The 14,958-nt window shown below is 35.9% G+C and overlaps 1 protein-coding gene across 2 annotated transcripts; it reads left to right on the top strand.

The window, feature by feature from the left end:
* Positions 1-1,329: 1,329 nt before the first annotated feature.
* On the top strand, positions 1,330-14,315 carry LOC128983343 (uncharacterized). 2 transcript variants are annotated; one of them, XM_054402598.1, is made up of 12 exons: positions 1,330-1,766; positions 3,698-3,904; positions 4,541-4,663; positions 5,098-5,289; positions 5,742-5,837; positions 6,654-6,785; positions 7,904-8,131; positions 11,305-11,397; positions 12,497-12,546; positions 13,719-13,807; positions 13,899-14,052; positions 14,148-14,315. In XM_054402598.1, exons 1-12 carry the CDS (start codon positions 1,581-1,583, stop codon positions 14,242-14,244), a joined length of 1,647 nt encoding a protein of 548 aa, XP_054258573.1. In that variant the 5' UTR covers positions 1,330-1,580; the 3' UTR covers positions 14,245-14,315. The 2 variants fall into 2 exon arrangements, with proteins under 2 accessions (XP_054258573.1, XP_054258574.1); XM_054402599.1 differs by lacking the exon at positions 3,698-3,904.
* Positions 14,316-14,958: the final 643 nt, after the last annotated feature.

A 14,958-nucleotide genomic window follows, 5' to 3' on the forward strand; every position in this document is an offset into this window, starting at 1 on the left:
CACGGGCGTTTTTTCACGCAAGAACGCATCGTGAAAAACCGCGAGAAATATGAGCAGCATTAAATGTAATGAGGTATGCCACACGCAGTGTGTTTTCCCGCAGTAGCGGGCGTCCATTTGTTTCAATGCTACTCTAATTTTTCGCGTGTTTTCACGCTGCGTTTGTGCGTGAAAAAAAAACGCCCGTGTGGCTGCAGCCTAAGACTCACACAGGACTCACAAATTTTAAAATATGTAAAAAAACATACTTTAGTACTCATGGCGGTCATGTTACTAATTCAGCTCATCCGCAAACTACCTTCCAGGAATTCCTTTATTGAGAAGTAGGGATTTAACATGCAATAGGCAAACATAAATATACTGGATAATCACTGTCAAGATATCTTCGCTGACAAAGAGTGGTTTACAGTAACAGTGTGCTTAAAAAGCTGGAGTTTGTGATTATGCGCATCACCTTTTTTTGTAAGCGCAAGACTTTATCAATACCTGGGGCCATTCCCCCACAGACGAATGCCATATGAAATTATTCCATTAAACAAGCATAATACACATTTTCAGGTAGACTTTAGGGATCAGCTTCTTTAAATGCCACAAAAAAGAAATCACTCTGGATAGTCTAGTACAAATATTCTGTATGTGAGAATACCAGGATTCCCAGGTAAGTTTGGTTTCAACCAGCAGTAATACCTAAGAGCTTAACGACAGAATCTACATCTACATCAGATTGAACATGAAACTGGCACAAGGAAAAACATATTTGTTGGGTTTTATTGTTTTATCGGTGTTCAAAAGGAAGCCATTAGCTTCAAACCAGATTGTGCCATCTGCCATCATATCAGACATAATGTTGTTACAGAGCTCAGCAATATTCTGAACAGAATAAGGTAGTGTCATAAGCAAATAGGTGACTTTGTTACAAATAATATTTACAGGAAGGTCATTATTAAAACAAGGAACAGAAAAGGACCCAGAACCGATCCTTGGGGTACACCACTTTTGACTACCGCATTGATCTTAAACTAAAAGAATTTGATTGATAAATGGATTCTAAAAGCATCAATTATGTTTAGTCATTTGTATTATTATTTTATTTTTGTTTTTAAGAGGAGTATGTTTTAATCTATGGTGTAGCGTTCCCCAAGAGTGTTAAGTTCACTCTACTCTACTCTACTCGCGCGGATTTGATTCAAACAAACTACAGATTGAATTGAATCTGCTGATGTTCTGTTCAATCCTATGATCACTTTACTTCACTTCATCATTTTTTAACGAATGGCTGGTTGTTATGTCTGAAGTGTAAACAAACAAACAAACCAAGTGTCAAGTCAAATTCAAAATAACAAAACAAGGTGATTGTTGAATAGGTCGAATCGTTGAATGCCCAATGAATGGTTGTCTTGCCGGGATTCTTCTTCAAAGTGCAAAGTATTGATGGCATAGATTTATTCACATATTTTAGAAGCAAGTGTAAAAAATTTCAGTACCTACGGTATTTGTAATAGTTGTCAGAGGAAATAATATACTACTTAGGGCCTATGCATAGCTTTTAAAGTTGTTTTGTTGGAAGATTAAGTCATTCCATGCAAAGGTCGTCTAAAAGTAATAATCATTACAAAGAACAACTTGCTAATAAAGTTACTAGTAGTACCAATATTGGAAAACCGTCAGTGAATAATTTTAGGCCCGAAGTCTCAAAGGTTAACAATTTTGGAAAGGTCAAGGCGGATACAACGACCGACTTTAGGTCTAAGGATTTTGAATTCAAGGTAGGCTATTAGGCCTAAGTTTAAGTTAAGCCTTTATCATTACTACCCTAACTGAGACTTAGTATAAATCATTGATTGACTTATTAATTTCGGGTACACTTCCATATCTGTTGGTACAAACAACCGAATGAGTAATATTGATTATTCGATTGTTTAATTCGATATATCGTTATATCGATCGATATTTTCATTCGGTTGTTTGTGCCAACAGATATGGAAGTGTACCCTCTATATTGGTTTCGATCTAGGCCCTAGGGCTAATCAGTTCAATTATATTGTTTCTGAATTGTTTTTCAATGTAAGTTAGACATCAAGATAAGTTATCATCTGTTAACGTTTCATTTATGTTTAGTAAATTAAACCATTAATTTACAGCCAAAAACTAAATATTTGATGCACGCTAAGAAAACAATAACTACGCCTACCTACTTAACTTAAAACAGCAATTTGAGGAACAAACAACAAAACTTTCAATCTAGCGCTTAATTTCGTAGGGAATTAGTCTAATATAGCCTTTATAAAATAGAGAAACAGATCTTTTAAAACTAAGGATTAAAGTTACTTAGGCCTAATTATATACAACTGATAAGAATCATACTGTAAATATTTCCTAGACTGGTTAGGATAATATCATTGACTATTGGATACTGAAGTTGTATTAATAGTCAAAGCTAAGTTAATATGAAAAAAAAAAATGCCTGGAGATATAATGGATGAGTACCTACGTACCAAATTTCATCAAAATCGGACCACAGGTGTCATCTGTAGCACTGTACACATCTACACACACATACAAACATCACTTCGAAAACTACTTTTTTGGGTTCAGGGGTACCCAAAGCGGATATATCCACTCCAAACTCTAAGTTGGAAATTTTGACGAAACCAATACTTCCTCCAAATACTATGTATAGGGGGAAAATGTGATCCAAAAACAAATATATCCACTCAAACTTGAAAATTCTGACAAAAACAATACTTTCTCTATATAGCCTACTATGTAGGCCCTATAGGGGGAGAAAGTAAAAAAATATACTTTTAAAAAACACAATTTATTGTCAATTTTTTTCAAATAGCCACATATACAAAGTGTTTTAACACTTCCCGGACGGGTGACGGATATATCCACCTAAGTCTTTGGCGATAAAGGACGCGGATATAGCGGTGGCGGATATATCCGCTTATGGTTTTTGATGTTCCGGACGGGAAGCGGTTATATCCGCCTTCTCTTCAGACAGACTGGCAGGTGCTTGAGCAGTAACCAGATGTTTCGCGGTACCAAGGCGCCACTTTCCTGCTCTCTACATGGCTGCTCTCTCTCCCGCACTCCCCCCTCTCTCCCGCGCAGCCTCTACCTCTCCTACGCTCCCCCCTCGACGTTTCGCGTTCAATACTACGTTGTCTGTATTCATTGTTTACATATTGTTATTTATTTATTGCCTAACGTTGTCATGGTCTATATCTTCAAAGACAGGTGGCGGATATAAGTTATCCGCTACTTTTCTACTCATTCGGGACGGGTAGCGGATATATCCGCATAGTTAAAAACAAGTAAAAAATTATTTTGACAGTGTGAAGTGTTCTATTGTGTTTATGTATACTTGTACAACAAAACACAAATAAGGAAAATTAATTTTTATTTTTTCCTATAATTTCTTTCCGTTCTATGTCACAATTTCGCCCGTACGGGAAGGGTTAAAAGTCCTGTGAAACTTAATTTCATTATTTTGGTACTTCACTACTTCTGCTGCTTAGTTTCATAGTACGGAGCAAAGTATGGACTAATTTGATGCGATTGAGGTCCAAACCGTTTAAATGGAAATATCTCCAACGGGGATCTAGAAGACCAAAAACTCAAAAATGTTTCCAGAGGATTTACTGTCAAAATTAGGTCACTTTTGATCTTCATTAATGCGACCACATATTTTTAGTATGTAACAGAATCAGAACTGCAAGCAGCCGTGAAACAAGTCAGAAGAGCAAGACTCAAGAAGCTAGATGAACAGAGATGGCAACACTTTTTAAGATGGAAAACTTCTGAATCAACTGCATATTCTGAAGATAATGACAGTTACCAATTCGGTAGAGGAACTATCAGCCCAAAACATGATCTCGCCCACCCTCACGTCGAGTACAAGGTTGGAAATGGCTGTGTGTAGCCTTTACTGAATAACCTCTGTGATGACACATTTGTCTGTTAATAACAATAACAGTTTTAGTAAATATATCTTTTTAAACACTTTGAACTTTATATTTATTCATCGTAAAAAGTTATTTGGAAAAGATGCTACTGTACTTATATTTTGTTTGTACATTAAATAATACTCAAGATATGTAAAAAATGATCATGCGTTAATCTATGATTGGTATACGTTGAAACGCCTAATTCACTTATTAAGCAGATAATTGAACTTTTAGTTAGGCCTATCTCAACAAGTATACAGGTAATATTTGTGTTTTATTTAAGTTCCAAATAAAGTCACGCCACCTTTGGGTGTAGACTAATTTGTACCAGCCACCATTAATTGCCCTAAAATATTTACCTAAGAATGTTTTTTTCTGTAAAAGCTTTTAGCTGAGTCACCAATTAAGTGCTAAAAATTTAGTTTTCTAAGATGTTGAATGAATTTAAAAGAACATCAGATTAGCCAGTAAGGGCTCCACAATCCTATTTTTAACTAGATTCTATTGTAGCAAAAGTAGCCTATTTTAAACCCTAATTTTATGCAGTATGTTGTGAATTTTGATTCATTTTAATGGTTGGGTTTTTGTAGCCTGAACGTTTTCAAGAAATGCCAAAGGTGGAGGATGAAATTCAAGAAAATTTTAAGGGGATGACAGCACTTCCATTAGGAGCCAGCATTAGTGTCAGCGATAGCATCGGCCACGCTTATCAGGTGAATGATTTCTCTCCAAGGTATTTGCTAAGACAATGCTTTATGTTCACCATGGATCCAGACTCTTACTTTGTGTGTAAAATTGTATTAGTTATACCCGTTTTTTCCATGGTACATTCATAATGTATTTTTCATCTGAAGTCTGTCATCTTAACTTTGCTATGTTTATCCTTTCCATGCATCGTTTTTCTTTTAATTTAAGATACACTTTATTAAAACATTAAAACAAGGGAACGATTTTTAAAAATTAACTGTTTATATTTAGTAAGGGACAGTAACATGGGTATGGTAGGATTATCAGGGGAAGCAGGACTAGGGGTTATGGTCTGGGAGAGTTAGGAATTCATAAACATTAATTACACATAAATTAGGAATTCACATGAAACAACAATCGACAACAACACCATTGTTGATTAATTTGTCTGTTTTGTCAGCTGGGAGGAGTGTTGACCAAGCGACTACAAGACTTGGTGGCAACTGTCGGACGGATGACATCACTACTGCTCTCCTCCGTCTCCTCCCGCTCGACAAACTACGAGGACGAGGATGTTGACCGAGCTATCAAACGTAGTGTAGAGTTTGATGCCATGTTCGCTCGTAACCACCTCTACGAGATTAAGCGTCTGGTGAGTGTTTTAGTAATTGGTTGTCTTTAGCTTATGTAAATTCCTAGTTGTAGTTTTTTTCTAAACCCCTGTGACAGACGTTTGAGTAAGTGTTTCCACTTAATAATAATGACTATCTTGTCTTTACAGTAAAGTAGCAATAAATAATATGGGGAATAAGTAAACTATAGTAGCCTAGGTCTATTGAAGTTTGCTTGTTTATGAACAAATTTTGATCAAATTTGGAAAATTTATTTAATTCTAAACTATTCACGTTTTGTCAAAAAAAACCTTTTACCTTCCGCGTAGCATTTAGTGCTAGGATTATAGAATATGTTAGGTAAGAACTCGTAAAACTAATGTTATTGAAATAGGAAACGAATACGACATTTCAAGGATATATTTTGGTAATTTGCTTAGTCTGCAGGTTTGCTGTGGCTGGGAAATTTTATTATTATTACTGTATGTTCCAGTTGAAGGATGCCAAGCAGCTAGTGGTGGGGAAGTGTCCAGGGGAGTTGGACAGCAAACTGTCTGCGGCCCTCAAGTGTGTCATCCAGGCTATCCAGGTAGAACGTACTTGTTTGTACGAAACATATACTCTGTTCACAAAATTTAGGCAGTTTGAGGGGAAGTTCCCCCACCATTTTTGTGCTTAATGTATGTTACTTAACCAGCTGCTGTTGAGCCACTATTTTAAAGATAAGGGTTGAGATAGATTCTTTCCCCTAAAACCACCTAAATTTTGTGAACGGAAAATAGTAGAGTAAATAATGAGATAAGCTAAATGTCCATTTATGTGAGGGACGTGCCAATCAGTGCCTGGACTGGGCTTACCCTTTGAAGCATGTTAGTTCATGTTGTATATTGGTGTTATTTCCATTCAAAGTTATTATATTATACATCTGACACCAAAAACATAGTGACTACCGTATGTGATTTGAACATTGTTTTGTCTACGAAAGAGGCATTTTGCATGACTAGATTAGATTTGTGGGGCACAAACTTACCTGTGTTTTTTAAGGTGAAGTTTAGTTAACAATGAGTGTAGAATGGGTTATGACAGCTCGGATACTGAATGTCAATCAGTTCTTTAGTTAGGATAATTTATAAAAATCCTAATTATGGACAGTTGCGACCAGTTTTCAACCTTCAAAATGATGTTCATATTTCTCAGGACTGAACCAGGGAACCTAATTATTATTGAAAAAAAAAACCACTTGCTATCATGTTTAAACTTTTAATTTTTTTTAAATTTGACAGAGATAAGCCAGAGACATTGTTTGGGAGGCTTACAATACAGCCTAATAAGTATATAGAACTGCAATTTTGTCAATCAACATGCTTGAATAACTTGATCAAGTAATGTGACGTTCTGTTGTTAGGTTTACGCCAAACATGTGAGTAAGGGAGCCAGAGTGAAGTACCAGCAAGTAGTTCCCATCTTCCAGAGTATCTCTACAATACAGAGTCTCCTGGAGCAGTTGACTGGGCAAGTTGGGTTCCCCTTCCGTCAGGTACACAACAATATCAACATTATAGTCCTCGCCACCCTAAGTTGAGGCAGCCAAAGGCCGCACTAGATACACGCCGTGCGGCCTTTGTCTGCCTCAACTTAGGGTGGCGAGGACTATAGTCAACTATCTCTGCTTATGCTCTTCTAACATAATATCCAACCATAGTAAATCAACCATGATAAACCAACCATCCATGATAATCCAACCATGATAAATCAACAATAGTTTAGTTTACGTAAATTGTTTTTTTGGGACAATAGATGTAGAAATCATGCGAATGACACTTTTTGTGTTGCCCTCGGTAATACTACCTAATTTTATCAGTACAGTTGATTCTAGATATTTGTTTGTTTATGGGGCCTGGAATACTGAAATGGCCAGATTATCAAATGTATAATATAAGTCCCGCAACATGAAGTATAATATAAAACTAACCTCAACCTATTACGTATCATTTTTTCAATTTCAAATCCAACAGGATCATAAAGGAAATAAAACCATTTTGTCAGAAAATATTGTTTTTAAATTCACCCCACTCCAGCTCACTTTACCAATATTTCCGTAAACAAATTTCTGGTCTACAAAGAGTACATTACCACCTGCTTACTGTTTATTGTGGCAAAAAATAATTAAACAAAAATTATTAACATTTACGCTCTAAAACTTTCTTTTAAATTCAGTGATTTGTTTTACTTTTATGTACATGATTTCATATTCCGAGACAAAATACTGTATACGCCTACAATATTTACATGTTCTTTAACACAGTACTCTTCTGCAATTGTGGTTTATAATATATATAAATTTGCATATGCACGATTCTATTTTATTGCTTTGATGAGAATGGAACCAAAAGTCTCTAGATTCCTAGAAACCGTGTTTTAAAATTAAGGGTGGACTAACCAGAAGTTTTTTTTTTGCTAAGGAAGAGTTAGATGATCTAGTAACCTTACTGTGTGAGAAACTTTACTGTTGGAAGTTAAATAAAAATAAGCTGCACAGGAGTACTCTTATCTTTTACATTTAGAATAAGGATAGAATGGTTAGTTTGCTTTCATAAAAGTGAAATAAAACTCATTGAGCTCCTACATTTATTTATTTACTGTACGATTTGACAGGAACTGGAGGTGGCGTGCAGTTACATGAAGCAGGTTCTACTGGAGATGAGCACGTCGGACACTCAGAGAGTGACGACCGTCGTGAGTCGTAAACCTGTCAGACCAAAGTCCACGGTCGGACACAAGCCCTCGGCTGATCTGTCCATGTACAACCGTCGCCGACCAGACTGGAGACGTAAGACTGCCTCCCTAGCACGCGCCAAGTTTGGCCCTCCTTCCAGCAAGAAGGTAAGCTATGGAGTTTGTAAAATATTTTAATTTTAGTTTCTTTCCAAATCGCTAAACACGGTAGCTGAGTGATTGCGTTTTGAGCTGATGATCCAGACATTGTTGGTGTAAGCAGCTGTCTGCACCATCTTAGCATTACTGACACACATTCTGACTGGTTCATGTGACTTAATGTGACACTATGTCTTAGATCACCGTTCAGACCAGTAGCCTATGGTGTTGGGAAGTTTAGTCATTTTACTTCAATTGAAGATACAAAACTGTATCCTGGTGAATCGGTGGATCAGTCAGTGGTAGAGTGACAGCTGTGAAGTGCTGTCTCACCGCTTGCTTTACTTGATACCGTAACAAGCTTTCAAGGCTCATGTGAAAGTGCAGACGCAAGGTAACAAATAAAATATCGAAGCTTTAGACAGTGTGAGAATTTTGTGAAGTTTAGCAATTATTTAAACATTAGAACTTCGCCAGGTATTAACTCTGACAACAGACCTTTGATAGTTTACTGTGAGTAATCCGATTTCCACATAATCTATCACATAAATTACTGATTATGTTTCAATCCAAATTATGTAGTGTGAAGAACACGATGCAAACAAAAAATACTTCCTCATTAAGTAACGTTTAAATTGAAAGCAGTCACTAAAAAGTCTTTCTAAAACCGACAAAGCTTTGATAGCTCACTAAATTTTTTAATTAAAACTTAGAGATTCGAATGATGGATAAATGTAACTAATTTCAGCTTGATCAGAATGATTCTGTACCAGATAAGGTTGATTTGAACAAAAGTAACTTAGCTGACTTGATCAATGTTGAATCTCAACGCAGTGTCTGTGACAATGGAGTAAGTCTACTTCTAAAATTGTCATTGTACCAGGGCCGGATCTAGGAACCGCGAAACCCCGCAATGCAGGGGGGCCCAAGCCCTTAGGGGGCCCAAAGAGCTCTATAATTTAAAATTATTTTAATGCATATAAACATAATTGAATAGGACGGTAAGTTTAGTTTTGACAGACAAATATTGTCAATATCAAAGCTAAAGTTACAATTATTGAGTAAATTTAGACCTACTGATTTTACTCATCAACAACTCGGGACCTCGCCGTAGACAGTTTAATCTGTGGTTTACTGTCACTTTCAGTCAGTCCAGTCTGTATGCTCAGCTCAGTCCAGTCAGCTCGTCAGCTGCAGTGCACGCTTCACAGATCCACTACAGTCCGATCGACGTGGACGTAGTGTCAACTTAGTCAACTATCAGTTGAGCTGAGCAATAAGTCTGTAGTACAGGCGGGACTTATAATAACCTCTGTAGCGTTATCTAACGACCTCAGGGCCAGAGAGAGCCGTCACGGGCCTCTGAGCTGGGTGATCTCCGGCCCCCTATTTTCCCGATTTAGTGTCTAGCCGCCTCCGTGCCGTTTTGTTAAACATTTAACAATATATCTAAAACGCATAATAGTTTGATTAATTCTCTTGCTCCTAGTTGCAACTTTATTCCACTCAAAAATTAATATGTGAACTGAAAAACCATGCTAAAATCTTTGATTTTAGCAGATTACATGTACAGAAAATATTTCACAATTCACATTTGACCAGGCTGGGCCCCCTTCAGAGCCCAGGCAGGGCCCCGGGGCTTTGGCCCCTCTGCCCCACCCTCTGGAACCATGATTTGTATGTAGGCCTACCTATCTTGAAAATATACGAGTAGTGTAAAAAGAAACTAAGTTTAAATTGAGTCGTTTGTTTATTATTATACATTATTATTTATTCTTGAAATTGTTTATGTAAAACCTTTTACTTTTTTTGTACAATATGTATTTTATAATTTGTAAACCTATTTGAAAGGCTAAGAAATCCTATTGACATAAGAATAAAAAAGCTTTATTTGAAGTTTGCTGTTTTTTTTTTAGTACATAATTTTACAAAATCCGCATTTTAACGAAAATGTTTTTTTACAAACAGGATCAATATTTTATCTTTAAAATAGCGTTAAAATTCAGTTTCAGCTACATACATTTTAAACATTCCCCCCCCCCTCCCGCAAATAAGGCCTCCCTGCTATTGATGCCAGCTCTAAGGGCCCTTGGAGGATTTTTGCAGGGGGGCCCATATTTTGTAGATCCGGCCCTGCATTGTACCATAATTTTTGTAAATATGGCTTTACACCAGGGGTTTTAAGGATTTTGTATTGTTTATTTGTGCATTTTCATCTATTTTTCATCAGTAAGAGGTTAACCAATCCATAAAAAAAGTCCTTAATTGTATCATAGTAAAAAGTAATAGAAGAGTTTCTTTAGGTTACATTTGGTAGCACTAAAAACTGTTGATAGATGCCACATTCTTATGTAGAACTAAACAAGGTTACTTTTTTAACTTTTATTTTTTTTTTGCAATACTACAATCATTTTGTGACTGTAGATTTTATTTTTGAAAAATTTTCAATGGAGTACTGTAGCTAGATTTAGAAAGTAAATCAAACTCATTATTTTAGTTGAAACAGTAGATAGTTGGTTGGATTGTATAGAGTTTATATGATTTATTTTTTACTTAAATGGACATTCAGCATAACCAAACCTGTTTGTATAAGTTTGCTAATTTTTAGATTGTGTACACAGATGATGGTTTGCTATTCAATCAAAAAGATAGAGTTTTGTTCCATAAATAATGGTAAAACATATTTCATTTTTTTTATTTGCTCCTTAAATGCTTATTCTAAAAAAAACTCTTACCTTTTTGCTTGATGTGTGAAAATTGAATAGATCTTACTAGAAATTGTTAACATAAGTGTTTATTAATAACTATTAGCTTTACATGTGCTTCATAATGAGGTGTGTACTTAAAAAAGAGAAGTATTTGGTGCTTTCTGATTTCTTAAAATATTACTGTAAAGAATAGCTCTTTCTAGTTTCTACCCTACCATTGGTTATAGAACAATCTCTGAAATGTTCACTGAATTTTTAGGATGAATTGGCAAAGCAAGGACAAACGTACGAACATATAACTTTATATATATATATTACATAGATTCAAAGTTTATTTATGTCGGTTACCACTAGACAAAGAGACCAAAGGACCGTAGTTCCAGGATATTTTAAAGAACGAAGGATATGTTATAACAATGATAAAAAAATATGTTTTCCGGGGATTAGTTTTTTCTTGACTAGGTGTTGTTGTAGAATGCCGCGGCCAAGGAGGTGCCTCACAGAAGAGCCACGATGGCAGTGACGGAGGACAACGTCACTACGATGATGGATATCATCAATGACGAGGTAAACATTACTCACTACTGGCGGAAATATAGTTATCTCAACGAGAGACCATTGATTGCTTGACAAACAACTTTGTCCTCAAGCCACATGTCTGTATTTTAAAAATAAACAGATAAATAGGAAAACCGTATGTTTTGTTATTTGTTTTAAGCCTATGTTGATCGACCCAAAATCTCAAAATGCTAATTTTTACATAGCTTGCAGTAATTATTACAACTAACAAAATTATCTGATTTTTTACTGTACATGTTCATAGAATTTAATGGTACGATAAAATACATCTTGATGATACTCGTATTATTCCAATGCCGGAAATTTACTTTTGCTATTAAGTTTTTTTGGTGTTCCTACATTGAAGGGGGCCAAAACTAAATGCCTTTTAACCTGATAGTGATTTCATTGTAGTTTTGTTATATCATCACTTTTTATTCATTTTAAATTGTTGCTCAGCCAATAGAAGACGAAGAGTTATGTCTGGATGATAGTGCATTTGAAGTTCTCAAGAAAATAAACGGAAACATTGTTCCTTTACCAGCTAATGTTGAGAGTCAGGTATATCAAAATAGCTTTTAAAAGTTTAACTTACAGTAGTTCGTTTTTTTAACAATTTTTTAAATGACATTCTTTATGAACAATGTTTTAGCCACCACAATCAACTACATATCACCTAGATATTACAATGGAACTTTTAGGCTACATATGACTTTATGTGGGTTTTTACACCATTGGAAGAGTATTTTCTTCTAAGGAGTAATCATAGATATCAAGACTGATCTAGATCATCACTCTTTAATTTTAGTCTGAGCAAAGTATATGCTCGTCAACCTAAAATACAGTTCCAAAAGGGTATCATTAATTTTTTCAGATTCAACGCTTATAAATTTCAGAAAAAAGGCTTTTTACACATGCTGTGCTCGAAATTCAGCAATTTTTTGTAATGTTGGCCTACAGACACAAACATTCGGTAGAACACAGACAGAATGCAGTAGAGCTGTATTCAACAAGACATCTATTCAAATTTCTTTGTAATGAATTATTTAAAATGCCACAACTGTCCTCCATATGACATAAACAAACTGTAAGCAACTATTTTTTTCAGAAATTTCCAAAAGAAGAAAAGACAAAATGTGAATCTGCGCGTCCTCTAAGGTTAGTTACTGAGAAGTAAGATCTAGAGGAAATAAGCTTATGGAACCGTGTGCTTTTATCTCTGGTATGTTGAGGTGAAAATGCATTTGTGACTAGCAAGGAAGAGCACAAACGGCGAGCACTGTGCAGAAATTCCTATCGCACAGCGCTCAGGTTCTTCCCCCACTGCGAGCGTTGTAGTACATGCTGGCGAGGGGGGCGGTATGGAACTTCGCCCGAGACACCAACACCAGCACTAGACACAACTTAAGTGTGTTCTCTGTATCTTACTTCTCTGTGGGTTAGTAGACATATGTTACAGTTAAATATCAAACATCTGAGATCTAAACAAAAGAAGTTAAATTATTAATATTACTTGCTGACTTATGATGTCATAATATTGACTATTCATCATGCTGTACATGCATCACATCATGCTTTGAGCATGTCACCGTTCATCAGCAGAAGTGTGGATGATTTTAAAATGCACATAATTCATTGTCAGGAGTTACAAAAGCAAATAACATTTTTGCATGATTTTATATTTCAGGATCCTCAACGGTTGAGTACCTAACATCCAACCATTGAAAAATCCATTTTCAGATCTTTAACACTCTACGAGGGTAGTTTTTTAAGCAAGGGCCGTTTTTGCGTATAGCTCTGTAGTTTGCGTGTACGCTGCAAAGAGGCTCCTCACCCCTTCCTGGCTTCATTGTGAACAGAATGACATCATTTGCAGCTCTGTAGCTAACGTGTATGCTTTGCTGTTTTTGAAATTTTTAGATTATTGAATCTCCTGCAGCTTGTGGTATAAGGTCATTGATATGTTTTTCACCACAAGAAACTTATCTGAAAACATTCATCACCAAATCACTGAAGGTTTTGGCCCTGATGCAATAAGTGAGGGAAACATGTGGAAATGGGTTATGGAGTGTAAAAATGGTCGTGAAAACACTTTTTCCTTTGTGATCTTCTGTGATAAGTCTAGGCACCCACCAAAAACACAATTCCTACCAAAATAAACATTTTCTCGTCCCTCACTTAAAAAACTACCCTTGTAGTGTTGGTTCAAGTTAGTAATTATTAAAATCTAAAACTTAACCTCTTAGGTGCTACTAGGCTAATATCATACGCTTTACGTTTTAAATGTATCTATTTACATTTTACAATTTACTTTGTATTTTACTCCCTAGTGCCAAAGCAGAGCCCAAAAATGTTCAGCTCATCTGCCTTAGAGAAGATGACCGTCCTACACCCAGCACTCCTGCTGCTGACCCATTAGGTTAGTAGACAAGTGTTGTTTAGTGTAATTGATAATAAGTTTTACATTAGTTACACAACAGGTTGACTGCTAACTTTTCATGTTGTTGCAGCTGTCGTCAACAGTGAGATCGAAGATACCAAAACAACATTAACGATAGATGCACAAGAAAAAGTAGAAGCCGAAGAATTTCATAAAAAGATGAATGAATATCGGCAAACACAACCGCACTATAAAGACGGAAGAGCCCTAACAATTGTTGACAGGTACGGTAGTTGGTCATTTATTGTGTTAAATCTTCAAGGTGAAAATTGTTCCCAACAATAGGAACAACAATAACTAATTATCACGTTTTTTTCAGGTTTGCAAATCACATTCTCGCAGAAATAGTTATGGATTTTCAAAAAGAAGAAATAAACAATGTTATACAAATGTTGTACAAATTGGAATTTCAATAAAATATTTAGATTGGAACCATATGGAAATCAAACATTAAATTAGACTGATGTATATACTGATGATAGAATAAAATTATATACTCTCTATCATTCGTTTGGCTTTTATTTAATATTTTGTTGGTTATGTATTGTAGGAATTACTGGTCATTGATTTCATTAACATTACTAAATTAAATTATTAACACCTTTCAGCTGTTTCCCATGTTTGACCTGGGAAGCTAGGTGATAATCATTTAGTACTAGTTCGTACCAAACTACCTCCTTTAAAAGTAGCTCTGAAACCAGAGAGAACAGTCTTAAGCGGTATGAATATGAACCAGTGGCGGATTATGACCTCAGCACACTGTAACCTAAACACATGTTAACTTGACCCCCCTCCCCTATGGACGTAATTTCAGACTTTTAACTGGGGTGGCAAGATCTACCGTGGGGGGGGGGAGGGGGTCTGGATGTCCTCCCCCAGGAAATTTTAATAAACTGGATTTAAATTTGTTAGTTTTTATGCTTTTTCTAACTATTTTTACAACATTTTTTTCTGTCTGCGTCCCCCTGAGACCTGCTGCCCCTAATTGTGCCTAGGCCTAATGTGTGATCCGCCACTGTTATGAACCATGGTTAGCCAATGTCTTAGTCAATGTTCTATGGGTTGCAATTTATCTTGTAGTTTCTAAAACTTTCTTTTAGGGTTGTGAGGCCTCTACATGCCTTCTCACC

Source organism: Macrosteles quadrilineatus, unplaced genomic scaffold (assembly GCF_028750875.1).
Source record: "Macrosteles quadrilineatus isolate MER2022 unplaced genomic scaffold, UCM_ALF_1.0 Scaffold_1__1_contigs__length_201487025, whole genome shotgun sequence".
Classification (NCBI taxonomy): Eukaryota; Metazoa; Arthropoda; class Insecta; order Hemiptera; family Cicadellidae; genus Macrosteles; species Macrosteles quadrilineatus.

What these genes read in the sequence shown, in the direction of transcription:
- LOC128983343 (XM_054402598.1), top strand. Translation starts at nt 1,581, where the DNA reads ATGCAAAGGTCGTCTAAAAGTAATAATCATTACAAAGAACAACTTGCT. An exon ending in TTGGGTTCCCCTTCCGTCAG is followed by an intron (nt 6,786 to 7,903) that starts GTACACAACAAT and finishes ACGATTTGACAG; the next exon opens with GAACTGGAGGTGGCGTGCAG. An exon ending in GCCCTCCTTCCAGCAAGAAG is followed by an intron (nt 8,132 to 11,304) that starts GTAAGCTATGGA and finishes GTGTTGTTGTAG; the next exon opens with AATGCCGCGGCCAAGGAGGT.